The following is a 21439-nucleotide window of genomic DNA, read 5'->3' as shown; positions in this document are numbered from 1 at the left end:
ATAAAGTGTTTATATATAAAATATTTCAATATAAAGTGTTTATATATAAATTATCTTTTCTGAGGTAAAGAAAACTACAATTCATATAATTTAGATGAAACAAACTCGTGAAAACATGAGGATTCTTCTACGTTACATTTCTGACAGTGGATCCTTTCACCTGGATCTTTGGACCTTTAAGTACCTGATGATATAAATTGACTAAATGTTCTGAAAGGAATCTGAACGATCAGTGAGTTTGAACTGAACCTGATGTAAAAAATAGAAAACACGATTTTTATTTTAACAAATGTTAACAAGTTTTTTTTAATTTTCTTTTTAAGACAAAAACATCTTTGCTCTGTGAATTGAATTATGGGATGGAGTTGGTTTGTTGATCAGACACCTGTGACAATGCTTTTTCTTTGATCGCACCACGTTTAATTTCAGAATTTATTTCATGGTGTTTTGTCTTTTTCTGTTTAAACCAAATCAACTTTATTTATTTTTCATGTTCATTCAAACTTTTCAAAGTAAAACATCTTTTGTTCAATAAGAGAGAGAGATCTGAGATGAAGATCAAAATGTGTGTGATGAAAAAAAAAACTGCCCAGTCACAGAATAACTTATTCAGATTTTCATTATTGGACCAAAGTTCAAAAAACAACGTCTCAGAAATGAACTTTGACAGAAACAGAACTGACGTTTGGATCCAGGTGAAAACAGGAGAACAGGAAGTGGTTCTAACTTTATCACTTTTTCACGTTTTTATTATGTTTGATGAGTCGCCTGGTTCCCACACACACACACGTACACACACAGACAGACAGAGAGACAGACACACGGAGTGATGTGGATCTGGACTGATGTGGATCACTCGGCTCCTGGTCCTCCCATCTGATCATCTTTGTCTTTCTTCTTGTGACCAGAGACGATGTCGTCGATGCGCAGCAACAAGATGGCCGTCTGAAAAACACAACAACAGTCAGGAGTCTCGCTCGGGGTCGATCGGTATCAGTATTGAACGGTATCACTGGTTCGTCCTGACCTCCACGGCGGTCTTGTAAGTCTGAGCTTTCACTGCGAGCGGCTCCCAGATGCCCAGAGACGTCATGTCAGACAGACAGCCGGTCTCTCCGTCCACACCCCAACTCACACTGTTGTCCTGAGTGTGTTTGGCCTGAACACGAGACACATGATCGATAAAACACAAGTTAAATAGTGTCAATAAAGTTCTGTATCCTAATGTTATAAATAAAGTTTTGCCGTACCCTCAGCGAGGTCAGCACTCGTATGGTGGACGCTCCACAGTTCTGGATCAGGGTTCGGGGGATGACCTCCAGAGCTAGAGCCACAGCACGGTATGGCCACTGTTCAATGCCAGTCAGAGCACGGGAGCGCTCCGTCAGGCGCTTCGAAATCGCCATCTCCACAGCACCGCCACCTGGCAACAGGAAGGGGTCCAGCAGCACGTTACGACACACCTGCATGGCGTCCTGCAGGTTCCTCTCCACTTCCTGGAGGTCAGAGAGAAAAGAACATGAGCTGTGACACGTTTACAGGCTCCGCCCTTCGTCTGATGAGTTCTAATGAGAACGCGTTCTTACAGCCAGGATCTCTTTGCTGGCTCCTCGCAGCAGGATGGTACACGCTTTAGGATCTTTACACTCGGTGACGAAGGTGAAATACTCATCACCGATCTTCTTCACCTCAAACAGCCCCGCCCCCAAACCCACATCCTCCTCACGCAGCTCGTCTGTCCGACTGGCTATACGAGCCCCGCACGCCCTGAGAGAGAGAGAGAGATTAAAGTTGCAGGTATGACACTGAGTGGTTGAACCAGGGCTGACAGTGTGACATCATATCCTGCTGAATGTTGATTGGCTGGAGTTTGAGGTCACCTGGCGATGCGGTTGTTGTCGGTCTTCCTGACGCGGCGGATGGCGGTGATGTTCGCCTTCACCAGGTAGTGCTGAGCCAAGTCTGCAAACACACGTCTCATTAACACAGCGTTTGTCTGATGGCACTTCCTGTCCTGATCTCAGACTACAAACTCCCATGATGCATCAGAGACACTTCGATAATGTGAGTAAACAACCATCATGCATTGCAACGTGGATGAACAATGAGTAACAGAAACATCCGATGATGGAAGCCGGAAGTGTAACACAAAGCGCCATCGCTACGAGGACGTGTGAGCTGATGAGGTCACAGGTCACATGACCTGCGCTCAGTCACTGGTCTGCTCCACACACATGTTGGTGTTTTCTAACGAGTGGGCGATGATGTCAGAGAGAAGCGTGAGACGGGAGGGGCGTGACACACACCTGAGATTCCCTTCTCGGTGAAGATCAGGTCTGGCTTGAGGCGGATGATGTCCTCACAGATCTGCTGGATGTACTCCTCCTCCATCTGCAGGATCCTGGCGAAGTCTTCCTCCTTACTGATCTCAATGTCCGTCTGAACACACAGGGTCAAAGGTCATGTGATGCTCAGGTGCAGCAATGAGAGAGAGTGTGTGTGTGTGTGTGTGCGTTACCTGGCTCTCTCCCTTCTTGTACTCCAGAGAACAGTCGAGCAGGATGATGCGAGGGTCTTTGATCATGCGTCTCATCCTGGGGTGCGTCACGTCTTTGTTGATCATGACTCCTTTCAGGACGCAGGAGTCGTCGATGATTCCACCTGGAACCTGAACATCACACATGTTACAGGAGACGCGGGCCGAGCGGCAGCGTGACCGTCAAACTACTCGTGTCTCCAGCGCTTACCTTCTCCACCTTGGCGTACTTCTTGATGTCGATCTCTTTGCGCCCGCTGTCCTCCAGCTCCACGGTTCGGACGGCGTCCAGGGCGATGTTGCACGCCATCTCAGACCAACGACTCAGGGCTTTGGTGTTGATGGCGGAGTGGACGATCTTCAGCATCATGGAGCGGTCGGATGTGTCCACGGGGGTGCTGAGGGGTCAGAGGTCAAAGGTCAGCAACCAACAGACGACAGGTCAGTGAAGTTCTGTCAGAAACGTCTTTGTAGAGAGACCCTCACCTCCTCCATCACAGAGACTCTCACCTCCTCCCAGAGACCCTCACCTCCTCCCTCACAGAGACTCTCACCTCCTCCCAGAGACCCTCACCTCCTCCAGCACAGAGACCCTCACCTCCTCCCTCACAGAGACTCTCACCTCCTCCCAGAGACCCTCACCTCCTCCAGCACAGAGACCCTCACCTCCTCCCTCACTGACCTCCTCACAGAGGACCTCACCTCCTCCATCACAGAGACCCTCACCTCCTCCATAATAGAGACCCTCACCTCCTCCAGCACAGAGACCCTCACCTCCTCCCTCACTGACCTCCTCACAGAGACTCTCACCTCCTCCCAGAGTCCCTCACCTCCTCCAGCACAGAGACCATCACCTCCTCCCTCACTGACCTCCTCCCAGAGACCCTCACCTCCTCCATCACAGAGACCCTCACCTCCTCCATAATAGAGAGTCTCACCTCCTCCATCACAGAGACCCTCACCTTCTCCCTCACTGACCTCCTCCCAGAGACCCTCACCTCCTCCATCACAGAGACCCTCACCTCCTCCATAATAGAGAGTCTCACCTCCTCCATCACAGAGACCCTCACCTCCTCCCTCACTGACCTCCTCCCAGAGACCCTCACCTCCTCCATAATAGAGACCCTCACCTCCTCCAGCACAGAGACCCTCACCTCCTCCCTCACTGACCTCCTCCCAGAGACTCTCACCTCCTCCCAGAGTCCCTCACCTCCTCCAGCACAGAGACCCTCACCTCCTCCCTCACTGACCTCCTCCCAGAGACCCTCACCTCCTCCATCACAGAGACCCTCACCTCCTCCATAATAGAGAGTCTCACCTCCTCCATCACAGAGACCCTCACCTTCTCCCTCAATGACCTCCTCACCTCCTCTCTGAACATACCTGACCTCCTTCAGAACGTCCAGCATGTCCTCCAGGGCCTGTCTGTAGGCGCTGATGATGATGGTCGGGTGCATCTGCTGCTCCAGGAACTGCTCTGCTACAGACAGCATCTCCCCAGCTGAGGAACACACAGACACAGTTACAGACACAGTCACAGACACAGTCACAGACACAGTCACAGACACAGTCACAGACACAGTCACAGTCAGTGGCTCTGGCAGTCTCTCACCCAGGATGATGACGGACGTGGTCCCGTCTCCCACCTCCTCGTCCTGTGTACGACTGATCTCGATCATCGTCTTGGCGGCAGGATGCTGGACCTGGATCTGTTACCATGGAGACAGGGTTTGAACAACAATGCGATTTTTCTTAATTTTCGCGACACAGTGGCAGAGCGTCCCTCACCTCTCTGAGGATGGCGTTTCCATCGTTGGTCATCACGATTCCTCCCATGGGGTCGAGCAACATCTACACACACACACACACACACACACACACACACAATGAATCTACTTCGTCTGCTCGTGAATATGAATATTTCCCTACGATGAATCAGAAGTGATCAAAGTGATGAATGAATGAATCTCTAGTGAGGAAACAAACATTCTCTCATTTCAGACTGGTTAATACTCAGTAATGTAATCTACCACTGGATCTACTAAGTGTTCTGGTGCTGTGAGGTGATGATGTCACACCTTCATCATGGCCCGAGGGCCGAGGCAGGTCCGGATCACATCTGCAATGGTCTGAAACACAGTTTGACATTAATACCTTTTAATCACGTGGTGACATGACGTCAGATTGTTCGTGTGTTTACCTTCGCTGCGCTGATGTTTCCGGTCTGAACTTTACGTCCAGACTCTCTCTTCACGTTCTGGTCTGCACAGGAAACAGAAAACACATCAGGACACTTTCTGACGTCTCACGTTTTCCTCAGGGGGCTTTTATTTTGAAATGATTGTTTTCTCTGGTGTGAGATAATCAGGGATTAATATTAATGCGTAATTAATGTTAATGAAAATATATAAAAGCAGCTGACGTCACGTTACAAAGAAATGAGTTGACACTGAAACCAGATCAAGTGTGAATCTGGTTTGTATTGATCCGGATCGATGAGGGTGGGGCTGCTTCAACAAAGCATCCCAGTCATCGCTGTAGCACCGTTAGCTGCTAACAGCCTGCGGAGGCTTTCTATCGGCAGCTCCGGATTCCGGTTAGCGCCGTTAACCGAGCACACGTTAAACTGCGGGATCAGCTAACGAGCTAACGAGCTAACTAGCTAACCGTCTGTTCGTGCTGAGTAACGGTGGCTCGTGAGCATCGTTAGCTTAGCGACATGCTCTAAAGATGCTAGCAGCTAGCACGGTTAGCAGACCGGAGGAAGCACGTGCCACACCGGGCCGCTGCGGCGGTAAACAGCCACAAAGCGGAGCCGGCACCGGCCGCTCGCTCGGTACCGGCTCCGTTTACCGGAGAGAGTGAGAGAGAGAGTGAGAGAGAGAGAGAGACTTACTGAGAACTAAGACCTGCTGCCCGAACATCTTCACCGACACTACAGACACTACCGACACACGCGCCTGGAGCTGCTGACGGGCACGAGCGGAAGGACGCCTCAGACCTCAGGGGCGGGAGTAGCAGCGCACACTGACCAATCAGATCACAGCATCGATTTGACCGACACATGGTTCCACCAATGGAGTCAATGAACTGAAAGAGTTAAAGCGCCCGAAGCCTTTTATGGTGAAAACCAACAAGAGAATGTTCTGGAAATATTAATAATAATATTTCATTATTGTAAAACTCTCAGTGTTCATCATCGTCTGCAGACTGTGACTCTGAGCTCAGGTTTTAAAGGATCTTTAGAACAGAGGCTGTTCCGTCAGCTTCACGTCCTCCTGCTGCTGCTCCAGGAGTCACACTCACATCATTCAATATATTTAAAAACACAATTCAAATCCTCATCAAGTTGTCTAATGACTTCTCTTTGTTTAACGCTGGGACCAGCATCACGAATACATACTTTCACCTTTCCAATGAACATTGATGATGTGTTTTCAACAGTGATGTCAGACCAGAAGTGTTGGCGTCTTAATAACATGTTTATTCAGTGTTTTTGTTTTAGTGAGAAATAACCGACGGAAAACTAACCTCCGTCCAACAGTTTGTTTTCTGTCACAGTAAAAATCGGAAGGTTCAACAATAATACAAATAAATAAAAATAAGTTAATCAAAAGGCGACAATGACATAAAAACACGAAGCAGAAACTTGGCACCAGAACAGAATTTATCATTTATCTGAAATGTATCAAAAACAGTCACAACAATATTAAATAAATAGTTTAGAAATTAAACTTTACATATAAGTTTTGTTTGAATCTTATTTCATCTGTATTAATAAGTATTTTATTTTGTAACTTGTATTAGTGCTAAATAAATAAATAGATAAATTAATAAAGTTTCAGTAAAAATGTTTGTGTTGTTTAAAAGTCAGCTGAATATTGTCTTGTCGATTTTAAAAAGGCAGACTCATGTGTCAACTACATTTCCCAGGATGCTTTTCAAGATTCACCAACAACACGTGTGAACACTGAGCACGTCCCCTTGATCCAAAAAGGTAGAGCTCACAGTCACATGACAGGAGCCATGACATGTTGGTGGACAGGTGTCGGACACAGCGTTCCACTGTCAGCAGGGTCAGGCGTGTTGTCTCGTCCTCCCCCGACGTGTTTGTTGTCATGGACACCAGCAGTCAGGTCAGATCCGTGGAGGAAAAGTGTCAGAGTTCGTCCCTCGATGCGCTCGCCTCACGCTTCAGGAACTTCAGGAAGTCTTTGAGCTCTCGACCCCCCTGAGAACACAGAGGTGATGTCATTCCTCTGCTCACCCACCTGAAAACCCCCCCACCCCTCTCAGATGTTGTGTTACCTCGTATCGTACAGGCTCGTCCTTTTTACCCACCGCAGCAAAGTAAATGGTTGGATAGCTGAAGACAGAGATAGAGGGAAACTAATGAACATGTTATTTGTCCTGGTTCGACACGTCTCATAGAGAAACTCTGGACTCACCCTTGGACATCGTAACCCAGCGGGACGTCGTTATCAACAGCGTTCATTTTGGCGATGGCGATGTTTGTATCAGAATAGAGCTGAGAGTGGGAGAGACATTAAACTCATCAGGACCAGAATCAAAACAGAACCAGCAACAGGAAGTCAAAGTTCCGTCATTAGAAACTGTGTTTGTTTGTCTCCACCGACCAGAACAGTTTTCAGTTCACACATATTTTATTTACAGACTCATATGAGGTCACTGTGACCTTTGACCTTTCACCACTGACCTCTCATTAGTTCATCTTTAAATGTTCATAACAATGAGACAGACACAAAATTCCTCCGGCCACTGGTTGTCATGGAGATGACAATGATGATGAAGGTGATGATGATGATGTACGTACCGTGTCAGCCAGCTCTCTGTAGACTGGCTCCAGTTTCTTGCAGTGTGGACAGGTGGGAGAGTAAAACTGGATCAGAACATTTTTATCTGGATCATTGACGATGTCATCAAACGTCTCAGCAACAACCACCTGCAGTTCACAACCAGGGAGGTCAGAGGTCACACCGTACAATATGAATGAGAACAGTTAGCGTCTCGCTCCATCTCACCTTGACAGCAGCTGCGTTTCTCTCAGGGACGGATTCAGACTTCACGTAACGTTTCAGTCGACCTGCGAAGTAATCGTCTAAGAATCTCTCCAGGGACCGACCGTCCCTCCTGAAAGACACACAGCTGATCAGAGTCCTGGTTCCTGACCTGACAACACCACTGTGACCTGACTGGCTCAGCCCGAGTGACGTCACACACGTGATGAGTGTCACTGATATGAAGACGTCAAACCTTCGGTTACGTACGTGAACTCCTCTCTCATGGTGAACTTGTGGCCCAGTTTGGAACGAATCGTGACAAACGGCAGTTCTCCTCCGTCCGATGTTCCCAAACCGAAGTCGTCCTCCAGCTCAGACAGGAATTCCTTCTTATTGGCTACTGAGAATGTCAGGCCCCGCCCAGTGTATTGTGACACCACCTTCATCACCCTGGCGATAAGAAACAGGGGGAGGGGCTTACACTCACCTGTCGTCAGGTAGCAGAGCGTGTGTGGATTAGCTGTGTGAGCGTGTTACCTGTTCCTCCAGTAGTTGGAGCCTCTGGTGTTGTGGTGGTAGTCGAGGTCGTAGTACGCCGTCAGCAGGTCATGAACTCTCAGACGATCTCTGTTCTCCAGAGTCATGTGAGGACACAGACCGTAACTACAGACGGGTGGAGACAAACAGAGACGGGTGGAGACGGACGGAGACAGGTGAGTGTGGAGCAGAGTGAGGCAGTTGTGCATCTTGTGTTAAACTGATGTGAAGTCTTACATGTGGTCTCTGATGAAGCGTCTCAGAGATCCGATGGTCAGGTGATCTCTGAAGACGACCACGCTGTCCTCAAACTTACTGCTCAGTCTGGGAGCTCGGAGCAGCAACACGCTCCTCCAGGAGAGACGAAACATGTTTCAACATTCAAACGAATAGATTGTTCAGAGCCATCTTGACCAGACATAACCATATTTGTAAGAACTTGTGGTGGACGCCCCCTGGTGTCTGGCTGTAGTATAGGTCATAAACCTCCTCCACGTTAACAGATGGGACATGAACCAAAGTAGTGTTTCTGATCAGTTTGGGTTTAACTAGTTATTTGTTGACATGAAAATGGCTGAGACGTCATGATTGACAGCTGACACGGACTCACTCCGACTGAACCCCGTACTCGTCCCCGAGCTTCACGTCAGTGGTGTGAGCGAATCTGAACTGTTCCCTCAGCAGAGCAGCAGCTTTCAGAAACTCTGACAGAGCAGAGCTGCCTGCACCTGAAAACACACCTGACACACACACACACACACACACACGCACACACACGTTACATCGAGCTTTAAGTCGCAGCTGCAGATTAAGCAAAAAACTTAATCTGAGAACACAGAGAGTGAGACCCAACACAGTTCAGACACAGGTACTGAGGGAGCATTTCTAAAGCTGTACCAGAGACTCAGAGCAGCTCATCCTCCCTCAGAACAGAACTCAGCGAGGAGCTTTACAGATTGTTATAAATCTCAGCGAAGCATGGACGGCTGTGTTCACCACATACAGGACGTCACGATCCAGACGACATTAGAAGAAAAGCACAAAGTATTTCCGAAGCTTTTTCCGCTGCACACGAGGAGTCGTCATCAGAAGACCCAGATGTTGATCACAATCTAAGTCTCGTCCACGGAGACCTCGGATGAGGTAGGGCAGCCTGACCCGGCTTTTGACTTTGTAAGTGTGAGCAAAACAAAAAAGAACATCGTGTGATGTCACATGACGTGGAGGTGATGTCACACGAAGAAGGTGGAAGCGTCGTACCTATGATACTGGCATCGTAGTGTTGGATGAAGCTGTGGAGTTCGTCCTTCGTCTTCAGGTGAACTGAGTCTGGACCCGTCTGCTTCTTCATGAACTGATAGATCCCATCTGCACACACACACACACACACACATAAACACAGAGTGTGTGTGTGTGTGTGTGTGTTTGTGTGTGTGTTTGTTACCTGCAGTGCGAGGTCCGTCGTAGGAGGCGGAGTCTCTCCCGTTCCTGAAGATCTTCAGAGTAGGATAACCAGAGATTCCAAAACGACCACAGGTCTCTGAGTGAGCACTACAGTCCACCTGAGACAGGTGAGACAGACGGGTGAGACAGACGAGTGAGACAGACGAGTGAGACAGACGGGTGAGACAAACAGGTGAGACAGACAGGTGTGGAGAGACCACACGATGGGGACGTTACCTTTGCTAACTGGACACTTCCCTTCAGTTTTTTTGCTGCTTTCTCAAAGTCTGGAGCCAGTTTCTTACAGTGTCCACACCTGAGGAAGAAATGATGCAAGGAGGTGAAGAAGGGATAGATAGAAGGAAGGATGGCGGAGATGTGGCACAAAAAATAGGAAAGGGAGAAGTGGGAAGGAAGCATTGAAGGTGATAAAGAAGAGTATGAATGTAGAATGAATGAGGAAAGGAAAGAAGGACATGAAATAAGGATAAAATCAAAAAGAGAAGGAAGTAAAAGAGGGAAGGATGGAGGGAATAGGAGACATGAAGAGGACGGATGGAGGGAATAGGAGACATGAAGAGGACGGATGGAGGGAATAGGAGACATGAAGAGGACGGATGGAGGGAGGAGGAGACATGTAGAGGAAGGATGGAGGGAGGAGGAGGAGACATGAAGAGGAAGGATGGAGAGAGGAGGAGACATGAAGAGGAAGGATAGAGGGAGGAGGAGACATGTAGAGGAAGGATGGAGGGAGGAGGAGGAGACATGAAGAGGAAGGATGGAGAGAGGAGGAGACATGAAGAGGAAGGATAGAGGGAGGAGGAGGAGACATGAAGAGGAAGGATAGAGGGAGGAGGAGGAGACATGAAGAGGAAGGATGGAGGGAGGAGGAGGAGACATGAAGAGGAAGGATGGAGGGAGGAGGAGGAGACATGAAGAGGAAGGATGGAGGGAGGAGGAGGAGACACGAAGAGGACGGATGGAGGGAGGAGGAGGAGACATGAAGAGGACGGATGGAGCATCCACATATTAGAACCCGTATGTTTTGAGCTAGCAATGCTAATGCTAACGTCCCCTCCGTTACCATGGAGCGTAGAATTTCACCAGCATGGTCTCGTGCTCCGTTGCTAGGTAATCGAAATCCGCGTCCCCGAGCACGAGCACGTCCCTGCGCGAGGACACCGTGGCGGGAAAAAGGGACAGAAGTGACAACGTGATGGCGGGAAGGAGTCGGACAGCGGCCGCCATGTTGGAGCGAGAGGAGCCAGTTTCACATGGAAACAATAAAACACGGAAACTGGAGACACACCGAGCTTCCGTCAGGACCTTCACAATAAAATGACCTAAGACAAACATTAAAATATGACGTCACAAAGTCAAAGTGAAGATTAACATAGTAAAAAAAATCATAGAAATATGACGTCACAAAGCGAAAATGAAACAGTGAAAAATAAACATTGAATTCGCAGGTGACAGCGAAATGACAATGTTTTCATTAACCGCTTTTATTCTGAAGTCAGTATTTCCGGTAACTAAAGCTAACTTGACCAATCTCTCCACCTGTCAAAGTGGAGGCGGGACCACGAACACCGGAAAGCTGCTCTCTGATTGTCAACGGTCCAATGACCTGTCAATCAGAAAGCCCCCCCCCCCCCCTCATTAGAATTAAACGTTTTTAGATGAATTTCTAAATGAGGTTGAATTAAACATTAAATTTACAATAAAATAAATGTGAAACTGGGAGAATGTGTTGGTTTTTAACTCAGAATGAAAAAGGAAATTGTGTTTGTGTAGAAAATAATTCAAATAAAATATTCAAACAGTGATTCAAAAAGAAAAATACATTTAACAGCAGAGATCACTTTTAATTGAATTTGTCTTCGGGTTGCTTTTACATTTGAAGGAAACAAGAATCGGTTTATTCTTCAAGATGAAAATTAAAACTTTTAAAACTGTAAATTCAGGACAAAACTCAAGTTTTCAGGTCATATAAATATAAACAAAAAGGGTTTTTTTCAAACAATCAAGCTTCAGTCATTCACATTTAATATGGATGAATTGTTTTTTTTACAGTACATCCTCCCAAATGCATCCTGGGAAAACTCAAAAGAAAAAAGAAATGTTTTATCTTTTATTTCTGTATTTGTTGTGGTTTCTAAGCAGGTGGGCGGAGTCTAAGAGGAACACTGACGGTCAACTTGATCTATATTAAATTTACTGTATCTCCACAAAAAAAGCCCAGGGTCTCAGCTGATGTCCACACGAGGTCAAACATGTTGAGGTCGTCTCCGTCTCTGCTCCTTCAGTTTACACGTGGACCGATGATGAATACAGATGCTATCAGCAGCTGTCTGTTGTCCAGATGTGGACACTGTGTCTCACATGGTGTGAGCAGCTGTTCACTTGTCATGTGATTGGTTTACAGCTGCAGATCTTTACTTCATTTAATTTGAGTTTTTGAGTTTTCCTTTGTCTGACCTCAATGACTGAGACTGTGCCTCCAGACACACCCACAGAGGCTGGACTCTGGATGAGGTCAGAGACGATAAATAATAATAAATAATTAGAACTTATAAAAAGTAGCATGAGCAGCCTGAAGGTAAACTTGTGTATTCTTTATGTATTCAAAACTCAAGAATCACAGAGGATGAACTCTAGAACAATAACTGTCAGTAACTGAATTCTAGAAAGTTCCGAAATGAGGAGTTCAGTTCTTCTTCAAACCAAATCATGTCCGAGATCAATGAGATCAATGAGATCAATCTTTTCCAGAGAATTCTTGACATTTTGTGATTGCTCTAGTTCACACATAGATTTGTCAAACAGAACTTTGAACAGTGAAGTTTGGACAATCCACATCAAATTTCTGGAGAACAAAGATATCTATATATGTAGAGTCTGGACCCTTCTAGAATTCTACAGTAACTGAGGAAACAGTCACTGTGGATTCTGGAGTCATATCAGAATCATTCTTATTAAATCTAGAATCAATAAAACTGATTCATGACCGATGTTCGTGAACTCAGACAGTTCTGGAATTCAGAGGAGTTCTCATGAAGTGAATCTGGATCAGTCTCTTGGCTCTGAAGTCCACTTCCTTGTTGACTGCAGACTCATCTACTATTGGTCTATTGCTTAGTCGGGGGCTGGCTCTTGCCTCCTGATTGGCTGGCCCTCTGAGGAACAGGAAGTGGTCTTTTGCGATGAAGACTGGAAAAGATTCATCAGGTCGTGGAAACGCAGACTCACCTGAAGGAGACAAAAAAAGACAAATGTCCCCTTGTCAGCTTCAGACCTGTCAGTCTACGACTACCGGCACACTGAAGCCCCGCCCCCTCTCACCTGTTGGGCGGTCTTATTTCCCAGGTGGGCGGACACCTGTCTGAATGTTTTCCTATTGGCTCCTCTCTGCTGACAGGCAGTCAAGATGGCGCGGTCTGCCTCACTGAAACAGGAAGTGATGTTTTAGATGCTTTCTCCATGTTAAATAATGTTTTCATGTTTTCTAATTACGATGTTTCTGTCTTGTGATGATGTTTGATAGTTTACAAGATGTTTTCATGACGTGTTTGTATCAGACACCATCTCATGTAAATATCAGTGAGCTCCTCATCTGTGTTTCTGTGTTCTGACCGATTCCAGACGACGACTTTCTCTCCAGTGGACGTCGTCGAGATGTTTCTGGCACGAACTGGCCCCTCCTCCTCTTTCTCTCCTTCGCTTCCTGTCTCACTCGCTTCAGATGTCTGACTGTTGATTCTCTTCCTGTAAGGACGACTCTGGAAACCCGAGTCTGTCTTCATGGTCTCAGAGCTGGTCGCTACGGGCGACGAGTGGGTGTGAAACTGCAGGAAAAGCTGTTGCAGGTCGGGGTGACGTCGGAGAAGAGACGAGACCTGAGAGAGGAAAAGAAAATCTGATCATCAGGAAAAATGGGCTGATTTTAATTTGGATGATTTGAACTCTGATTTCAGTTGAACCTCATTAATTAATCCTGATTCATTTTACAAACTTTATGAGGATCAGCTGATTTCTGAGGTGGTCAAAGGTCATCGTCTACCTTGTCCATGTCTTCAGGTGGGGGGGTGGGGCTTCCCTGCAACACTGACACCACCTGCTGGTAGAGGGAGGAGGTTTCTCCCAGGCTCTGCCCCAGTCGCCGTAGAAACCGCCGGCTGCACTCAAACAGCTGTTGCTCCAACAACTGGCAGAGAGATACCACAGAAGAAGAGTTACCGCAGGTTCAGCCCGAACCTGTGTGATGTCACAGTGATGTCACTCACCAGTCCGCAGCGCCGCGCCTGTTCTCGGTTCAGGAAAGCAGCAAAGTCTCTGAGCAGCTGAGGCCACGGACGCAGCAAACAGCTCAGTCTCTCGTACAGATGCTGTGGGGCCCCCGAGGCATCCAGGGCCCCCGCTGCTGTAAACTGATCCAACAACTGCAGCAGCTGCTCCGAGACGCCTGGAGACTCCTGCACCGCATCACACACCTGTACACAGACATGATGCTGACACCATCACTGACTGTATATAAAGACGATCACTGACTGAATATAAAGAGATGTCTCACTCTGTTAAGATAATCCTGAGCAAACGCTTCATCCTCCCTCTGATCTTCTTCATCAGCCTGCTCCTCTTCCTCCTCAGTTTCTTCTGGGGACAGTTTCTCCTACAAAGACAAAGAACATTGATGAGGTTAATTATCGATAATCATCTGAAAGACGAAGATGCTCAGTTCACTGATGAAACAAGTTTAAAAAAGATCCGATGAATTGTTTCACACCTGCAGCTGGACGATGGAGGCTCTGGATTCATCAGAAGACGTCGCTCCATCATCATCATCATCTTCATCACCTCCTTCTTCCTCTGCTGCTGTGACCGGCGCCGGGGTCACGTCCAGCTCACTCCCTGACTCCGCCTCCTCAGGGTCAGCCAGGTCTTCGACACTTCCTGCAGCACTGGACGATGATTCCGACAGGGTCAGAAGGAATTCGCTCTGCTCTTCCTCCATATTCACACTGACGACATCGTCGTCCTCCTCCCCCCCCACTGGAGAAGGGGCGGGGCCTTCAGGAGGAGGAGGAGGAGCAAGTGCCTCCACATTATTCCATGCTGCTCCTCCGGTCAGGGTGTGTTTCTCTCTCCTTCTCCTCCTCAGACTTACGAGGGTCTGATAGTGGCGTCTGATTTGCTCTGTGGTTGCCGTGGAGACAGCAGCGGCATTAGTGAAGGCAGCAGGGGTGTCACTTCTGGTCAGGAGGAGTCGTTGGGGGCTGAGAGCCGGGGCGTCACAGGGTTTGTGAGGAGAGGCAGGTGCAGAGGGGTGCACCTGTCCGCTGAGTAGGGGGGAGGGGTCAGCAGGAGAAGGCGGGAGGGGCTGCTGCAGCAGGACGAAGCCAATGCGTTTGAAGTCGAGGTCTTTGGGAAGGCGGGGGGGATATCTTGTCCCAGAGGGGAAGCTGTAGTTGTTAGAACCGGAGCGTAGGAAGGTCAGGTGACTGTGACGGGGTCGAGCTCCCCTGCAGGTGGGCGGGGCCTCAGGTGTAGAGCCAGGAGGGGCATTATAACGTTTTATGGTTGGACAGATGACAGGAAGACTCCGCTACAAAACGTAAACAAACAGTGATGGAGGATTGATAACTTTATATAACACTTTTACTGACATCTACTTATCACCTACCACCAGCCACAGAGGCATGACTCTCTCCTCTCTCTCCACTGGGGGGCGTCGCTCTGCTTGATTAACAGGACCACAGGCCACGGGCATTGGCCACAACACCCGATGATACCGGAACACCTGCAGAGGGATCACACGGGTGAACACATACACAGACCTGTGCTGAAATCAGCCGAATCAGTCGCTGTATTACCTTTACTATATTATCAGGGACACCAGGTCGGCAGCACTGCAGGATTCTACGTCGGACCTGCACCAGAGTCTTCCTCAGGAGGAACTGAGACACCAGCTTAGTCGGGTCACATGACCCTTCCATGTTCCTGAGACCCAGAACCAGGAGACTGAAAACACACACAGTTACACACACAGTTACACACACAGTTACACACACAGTTACACACACAGTTACACACTCAGTTACACACTCGTCCAACAGAAATTTAGAGCAGCAGTTTGACATATTTGTGTGTTTACCAGTCCTCAGCGGCAGTGAATGCAGCTGTCCTGCGGGGGCAGTATAGAGCAGGGTCCAGGCTGGCACAGGGCAGTAGCTCTGGATAGAGGAAGACCGGGCGAGTAGCAAAGAGCCAGGCGAGCTCAGCCGGCATCACGGGGTAACAACGCACTGTAGAGGTACACAACAACACCGTATCAAACACCCGGCTGCTTTAACATCACTTCACTATGTAGCTAATGTTAGCATTAGCAGCTGTTAACTGAGCACATATCTAGTGTTGACAACATTTCAAAGTAAACTACACAGGAGAACTCATTAGAGACATCCCATCATTCCAAGCTGCAGGTGGACTCACTGTAACCTCTGGCGTCAGGTGGGAAGTGTTGCGACTGGTAGCTGATGGGAGTCTGCCGCAGCTCCTCCAGAAGCTGCAGCGCCCCCTGCAGGTTGGACGATCTAAAGACGCTGCAGAAACCAGGACGAGATGACGACATGAGCAGCTCGGCTCTCTGAGCCAACACATCCAACTCAACCTGGGGGGGGGGGGGGGGGGGGGGGGGGGGCAAACAACAGTGAAGATATTTTTAGAGTCTTGAGTTTTATTCGAAGTGAAGTGTGAAGAGGTTTGTGTGTTACCAGGAACTGTCTGGTGGTCTCAGCCTCACTCTGAAGTTTGGTCACAGGTGAACTCAACAGGTGAATCTGACTCAGCAGCTGAACGTGCTGAGAGACACACACAGTGTGAAAGAGGTCAGGCTTCATGAACATGAGTGTGTATGTGTGTGTGTGTGTGTGTGTGTGTGTGTGTGTGTGTGTACCTGTTGCAGATGCTGCTCTAGTCTGCTCTGTTGTTTTCTGTCCAGTTTCAGTGTGTAAGGTTCAGGACCGTATACGTGTGTGTTACACAGTGGGTGTGTCTGCCGTCTGTTCCTCATCCAAGCCAGCTGCTGCTTTACTGTACGCAGCTCTGTGATTGGTCCGTCCTCTTCATCAACCAGCCCTCTGTTAAATGAACACTTGCAGTCAGTGTGTGTGTGTGTGTGTTTGTGTGTGTGTGTGTGTTTGCATGTAACATACATGCTGTGCTGATCCTGAGCATGTGCCTGCACAGGGTGTATTTCATCCTGTGGCTCCTCCTCTTCCTCGTGGCCTTCGTCATCCCCTTCCTGTCCTGCAAGGTCTTCTTTTAACTGACACACACACACACACACACACACAGGTTGTGAGTGAAACATGTAACTGAGTGAACATGACTGAGGCTGTTCAGTGTGAGAGAATCACCGTTTCAAACAGCTCCTCCATCAGCTCGTTCACTTCCTTCTCTAGACGACAAACAGAACATCGTCAGTGTCTGGATTCATCACAGCTCAACACATCACCTGAGAACATCGTCTTTAAACCAGGAAGAAACCCCGGTGTGTGTGTGTGTGTGTGTGTGTGTGTGTGTGTGTGTGTGTACTGACTGGTGATGCGGACAGCCTTGTCGTCACGGTAATCTTCCTGGTCAGGTTCATCAACGTCAGCCAGGAAGTTGTACTCTGGGTCATCATCATCATCACACTCTTCTGAAAGAGAGAGACATGCAGTCATACCTGAAAGGTACACGCACACGCACACACACACACGCACACACGCACACACACACACACACACACACACCTTCATTTTCCATGTCTGAGCTCATCAGGCCTCTTAGCCAATCAGTCCAGTCCCTGTCCTTATGGGCGGAGCTGGAGTCGTACATGTCAGGTGTGATGTCGGGGGCTTGGAGCGCCGCCTCCAGCTGGCCCAGTGGGACATCACGTAGAGGACGCTTGGACCGAGTCCGGTACGCCATCAGACCCGCTTCGTCCTCTGACTCCGACAGAGGCTGAGAGGGGCCGAGAGTTATTCATGTATTAATTCAGTGAGTCCACATCTGTCAGACACCAACATGAGCCAGTACGACACACACTGACAGAACCAGTCCGTCAGTTCACCTCCTCCAACTCAGAGTGTGACTCAACAATTAGCAAACATGAATACCCTCAAATACAACATTACACTGTTTACGTACAGTGTGTTTACTGTCCGAGTACTCAGGACCCCCTGACCGAGTCCCACCACTGAAGACCTCCCCCTGTTCAACACAGAGACCATTCAAAAAAGAAAATGTTAACACACAACAGCTCATCACCGATCCTTAACCTGGACTGACAGGTCTTTAAGTTCCATCAACCGGTCCTGAAGATCTACCGACAGGTCCTAAAGTTGTCCTGAAGATCACCCATCATAACTACTCTGATGTTTGAATCTTCTGTACTGTGTGACCTGACAGGGTGTTGTCGAGTGTTACCTGGTATGGTTCCATACACACGGCGAGCTCCTCCTCCACTGCATGAAGTTTCTCCAGAAACATGCAGTCGGTCACTGCTTTGGAGGGCGGTGCTTTGGGAGGAGGGGGAGGGCCCATTGAGCCAGACCTCATCCTCGACATCCTGGACCGGCTCCGAGAAGTCTAAAGTGGGGAGGAGATTGTGGTTATGTGACAGATCAACCGAACACAACGAGGAAGAGTTTACAGCTTCTGTTGAAGACGATTATCACCAAAGATATAATGTCTCAGCCAGAAGACACAAACTAACTCATATGTAATAACTAACGTTCCTGTGAACAACAGGTTCTCAGTCACACTGAAGCTTTACCTGCCAGGGGCTGCAGCTGTCCTCCTCCACTCTGCTCAGACGACTTCCTCTGGGAGACGAGGCTGTGCTCTCCATGTCGCTCTCCTGGAACGTCTACAAACACAAACAGTCAATAACATCAGTTCATTATCAGCATCTGTGTCACACTGTACAGCAGCCAATCAGAGCAGAGGCTCACATCTTCAGCTGTCTCATCCTCATCTTCTTCATCAGGATGATACTCTTCATCAGAGGAGTCTTCCTCAGCCAGAGGGATGTCCACGAACTGAGGAGGCTGAACACAAAAGAGCAGAGACAGAGTTACTGGAGTTTAACAACGAGTTTAAGTTTTGAAAATATTTCAAGATGTGGATGTTGACCTTTGACCCCACCTTGTTGACGTCATTGGTTTTCTTGATGGGAGAAATGTTCCAGGCTGGAATCACCTGACAGGTAAACAAGATGCTTTTATTAAACAGATGGTCAACAAACAGATGTTCAACACATGGAACAGAGGTTGAGCAGATGTGGCTCACCACGCCCTTCTCCACCACTTCTTTAAACTTGGATCGAGTCATTTTCGGCTCCTGAAGAAACAGAAACAGAGATCGATGTGATTCAGTGACGTCACGTCCAATGCCGCACTTTCAACGGACAACACAGTGATAGACTCACAAATGGGGGGACGGCCTCAGTCTCGTTGATAGCAGCTTTCATCATGGCCACCACATGTTCATTAGTGATTACTTCCTGTAGGTCAGAGGTCAGATTTACATTTATCAAGTACTGATTAACTCATTAATCTCTTAATGAATCCTGAACTGGAAGACCAGCGCTGTGAATCTGAACCTCAGGTGAGTCCAGGTGTGTTCAGGTGTCATCTTGTGCAGATAAACTCACGTGGATGATGTTTCGGACGTTCACTGTGGTCAGGTTGTGTTGTTTGGACTTTGTCTCCAGTGATTGGTCCAGCTGTCTGTCAATCTCCATCTCGTCCTTTTCGTCGCTCTCTGAGCCTCCGCCCCCCTGCTCCTCTTCCTCCTCAGTCAGTTTCCCTCTCCTCTTCCTCACCGCTCTCCTCCTCGCTGCCTTCACCTCCAGCTGACTGTCCTCTGACACACACACACACACACACACATCACTGGCTCAGTGTACGAGAACAGGTAAGAACTTCTCTTCAGGCTCTTGATCGTCCATCCTGGTTTTCTGAGGGCTGGTATTAAGAACAGCTGTGAACATGTGGACCAGTCTTTACACAACACTGGTGACACTGAATCATGGACGGATTGTGTGTGTTACCCATGGTGATGATGAGGCTGGAGTCAGTGGTATCTTCCTCCACCAGCAGGTAACCTTCGTCCTCCTCCTCAGTTTCGCCCCATGAAGGAGCTGGAAGGGGAGGCAGCAGCAAAGCATCATGGGAGAGCAGCTGAGGACTAGACGGCGTGAGGCTCCGGGGGAAGGAGGTGGTAGCAGGTGGTGATGTGGACGGGCCGAGTCTGAGGCGTTTGCGGACCGGGTTCATTGTGGAGGATCATGACCTCTGACCTCTGCAGACACATCATCATTGACTGAGTCAGACAGTTTGTGCAACAGTGTTCAGAGAGAGAGAGAGAGAGAGAGAGAGAGACAGTGTGTTCAGAGAGAGAGAGAGAGAGAGAGAGAGACAGTGTGTTCAGAGAGAGAGAGAGAGAGACAGTGTGTTCAGAGAGAGAGAGAGAGAGAGAGAGAGAGAGAGACAGTGTGTTCAGAGAGAGAGAGAGAGAGAGAGAGAGAGAGACAGTGTGTTCAGAGAGAGAGAGAGAGAGAGAGACAGTGTGTTCAGAGAGAGAGAGAGAGAGAGACAGTGTGTTCAGAGAGAGAGAGACAGTGTGTTCAGAGAGAGAGAGACAGTGTGTTCAGAGAGAGAGAGACAGTGTGTTCAGAGAGAGAGAGAGAGAGAGAGAGAGAGAGACAGTGTGTTCAGAGAGAGAGAGAGAGAGAGAGAGAGAGACAGTGTGTTCAGAGAGAGAGAGAGAGAGAGAGACAGTGTGTTCAGAGAGAGAGAGACAGTGTGTTCAGAGAGAGAGAGACAGTGTGTTCAGAGAGAGAGAGAGAGAGAGAGAGAGAGAGAGAGAGACAGTGTGTTCAGAGAGAGAGAGAGAGAGAGAGACAGTGTGTTCAGAGAGAGAGAGAGAGAGAGAGAGAGAGAGAGAGAGAGAGACAGTGTGTTCAGAGAGAGAGAGAGAGAGAGAGACAGAGTGTTCAGAGAGAGAGAGACAGTGTGTTCAGAGATAGAGAGAGAGAGAGAGACAGTGTGTTCAGAGAGAGAGAGAGAGAGAGAGAGAGAGAGAGACAGTGTGTTCAGAGAGAGAGAGAGAGAGAGAGACAGAGTGTTCAGAGAGAGAGAGACAGTGTGTTCAGAGAGAGAGAGAGAGAGAGAGAGAGAGACAGTGTGTTCAGAGAGAGAGAGAGAGAGAGAGACAGAGTGTTCAGAGAGAGAGAGACAGTGTGTTCAGAGAGAGAGAGAGAGAGAGACAGTGTGTTCAGAGAGAGAGAGAGAGAGAGAGAGACAGTGTGTTCAGAGAGAGAGAGAGAGACACCAACAGGGTCCATCTCTCTGGTTTCTACGTGTTTTCCTCTGCCGCTAACATGCTAGCATGCTAACTAGCTCCAGCCTGCTACAAACCTCCGTTAGTCCCGGTTTCGTGCTCAGTCCGGTTCGACTCTAACCGGAACCTTCCGGTAGTTTTCTAACGTTAACTCCGGAACAAGAGAAAGTCACTTACCCGCCACAACGACCACACGCTCCAGCTGAAGACTACATTTCCGGGTGTGCGTGATGACGCAGAGGTGACGTCGGCAGGAGCAGCGAAGGGGCGGAGCGACTAAATAAGTTTATTATTTATTTCTGTTATTAGAGACCGGATGTGACGCACAGACACAAAACCATCAGAGGATCGTGTCTCACAAATCTAATAAAGTACTTGTTATGACGTCACTCCAGATCTCCAGTCCAAGGTTTTTAAATGAAGTCTCACTTCAGCTAGATGGCGCTGTGTCAACGTCAGAGCCAAACGAACAAAGTCTCAGCGACTGAAAACATAAAGACTTTGATCCTTTCAT

At 48.3% G+C, this 21439-nt stretch overlaps 3 protein-coding genes across 9 annotated transcripts; all 3 read right to left on the bottom strand.

Annotated features, from left to right (window-relative positions):
* Positions 1-601: 601 nt before the first annotated feature.
* cct3 (chaperonin containing TCP1, subunit 3 (gamma)) lies at positions 602-5582 on the bottom strand. Its single transcript, XM_069516525.1, has 14 exons — positions 5433-5582; positions 4737-4798; positions 4615-4665; positions 4325-4387; positions 4149-4245; positions 3920-4037; positions 2748-2934; positions 2519-2668; positions 2307-2439; positions 1881-1962; positions 1587-1767; positions 1251-1496; positions 1028-1159; positions 602-945 (listed from the first exon to the last, which is right to left on the bottom strand). Exons 1-14 carry the CDS (start codon positions 5458-5460, stop codon positions 853-855), a joined length of 1623 nt encoding a protein of 540 aa, XP_069372626.1. The 5' UTR covers positions 5461-5582; the 3' UTR covers positions 602-852.
* A 417-nt stretch (positions 5583-5999) lies between these two features.
* On the bottom strand, positions 6000-10982 carry pdia8 (protein disulfide isomerase family A, member 8). The gene is made up of 13 exons (XM_069516527.1): positions 10622-10982; positions 9775-9853; positions 9539-9656; positions 9355-9462; positions 8705-8834; positions 8332-8445; positions 8095-8220; positions 7825-8007; positions 7579-7687; positions 7371-7499; positions 6985-7064; positions 6845-6902; positions 6000-6767 (listed from the first exon to the last, which is right to left on the bottom strand). Exons 1-13 carry the CDS (start codon positions 10891-10893, stop codon positions 6696-6698), a joined length of 1578 nt encoding a protein of 525 aa, XP_069372628.1. The 5' UTR covers positions 10894-10982; the 3' UTR covers positions 6000-6695.
* Positions 10983-11381: 399 nt separating this feature from the next.
* Positions 11382-21241, bottom strand: gon4la (gon-4 like a). Of its 7 annotated transcripts, none has more exons than XM_069516468.1 (27): positions 21103-21241; positions 19634-19884; positions 19235-19446; positions 19010-19084; positions 18871-18921; positions 18727-18780; positions 18534-18629; positions 18356-18448; positions 18007-18168; positions 17728-17790; positions 17331-17541; positions 17135-17236; positions 16953-16993; positions 16749-16861; positions 16490-16673; positions 16308-16394; positions 16027-16204; positions 15689-15839; positions 15408-15555; positions 15218-15334; positions 14321-15139; positions 14108-14206; positions 13821-14027; positions 13598-13741; positions 13171-13433; positions 12880-12982; positions 11382-12786 (listed from the first exon to the last, which is right to left on the bottom strand). In XM_069516468.1, the coding sequence occupies exons 2-27, from the start codon at positions 19857-19859 to the stop codon at positions 12673-12675; spliced, it is 4113 nt and encodes a 1370-aa protein (XP_069372569.1). In that variant the 5' UTR covers positions 19860-19884; positions 21103-21241; the 3' UTR covers positions 11382-12672. The 7 variants fall into 7 exon arrangements, with proteins under 7 accessions (XP_069372569.1, XP_069372572.1, XP_069372570.1 ...); XM_069516471.1 differs by having other exon boundaries at positions 17135-17233; XM_069516469.1 differs by having other exon boundaries at positions 21003-21122.
* Between the last annotated feature and the right edge of the window lie 198 nt (positions 21242-21439).

This window comes from Paralichthys olivaceus, chromosome 20, assembly GCF_024713975.1.
Source record: "Paralichthys olivaceus isolate ysfri-2021 chromosome 20, ASM2471397v2, whole genome shotgun sequence".
NCBI classification, from domain to species: domain Eukaryota; kingdom Metazoa; phylum Chordata; class Actinopteri; order Pleuronectiformes; family Paralichthyidae; genus Paralichthys; species Paralichthys olivaceus.
This window is presented reverse-complemented; position numbering and strand designations above follow the sequence as displayed.

What these genes read in the sequence shown, in the direction of transcription:
- cct3 (XM_069516525.1), bottom strand. Translation starts at nt 5,460, where the DNA reads ATGTTCGGGCAGCAGGTCTTAGTTCTCA. An exon ending in GCAGCAGGTCTTAGTTCTCA is followed by an intron (nt 4,799 to 5,432) that starts GTAAGTCTCTCT and finishes TTTCCTGTGCAG; the next exon opens with ACCAGAACGTGAAGAGAGAG. An exon ending in GAGTGCTGACCTCGCTGAGG is followed by an intron (nt 1,160 to 1,250) that starts GTACGGCAAAAC and finishes TCTCGTGTTCAG; the next exon opens with GCCAAACACACTCAGGACAA.
- pdia8 (XM_069516527.1), bottom strand. Translation starts at nt 10,893, where the DNA reads ATGTTTGTCTTAGGTCATTTTATTGTGAAGGTCCTGACGGAAGCTCGG. An exon ending in GAAGTGTCCAGTTAGCAAAG is followed by an intron (nt 9,657 to 9,774) that starts GTAACGTCCCCA and finishes CACCTGTCTCAG; the next exon opens with GTGGACTGTAGTGCTCACTC. An exon ending in TCCAACTACTGGAGGAACAG is followed by an intron (nt 8,008 to 8,094) that starts GTAACACGCTCA and finishes TCTTATCGCCAG; the next exon opens with GGTGATGAAGGTGGTGTCAC.
- gon4la (XM_069516468.1), bottom strand. Translation starts at nt 19,859, where the DNA reads ATGAACCCGGTCCGCAAACGCCTCAGACTCGGCCCGTCCACATCACCA. An exon ending in ACGTCCGAAACATCATCCAC is followed by an intron (nt 19,085 to 19,234) that starts GTGAGTTTATCT and finishes TCTGACCTACAG; the next exon opens with GAAGTAATCACTAATGAACA. An exon ending in ACAGCTGCAGCCCCTGGCAG is followed by an intron (nt 18,169 to 18,355) that starts GTAAAGCTTCAG and finishes TCCCCACTTTAG; the next exon opens with ACTTCTCGGAGCCGGTCCAG.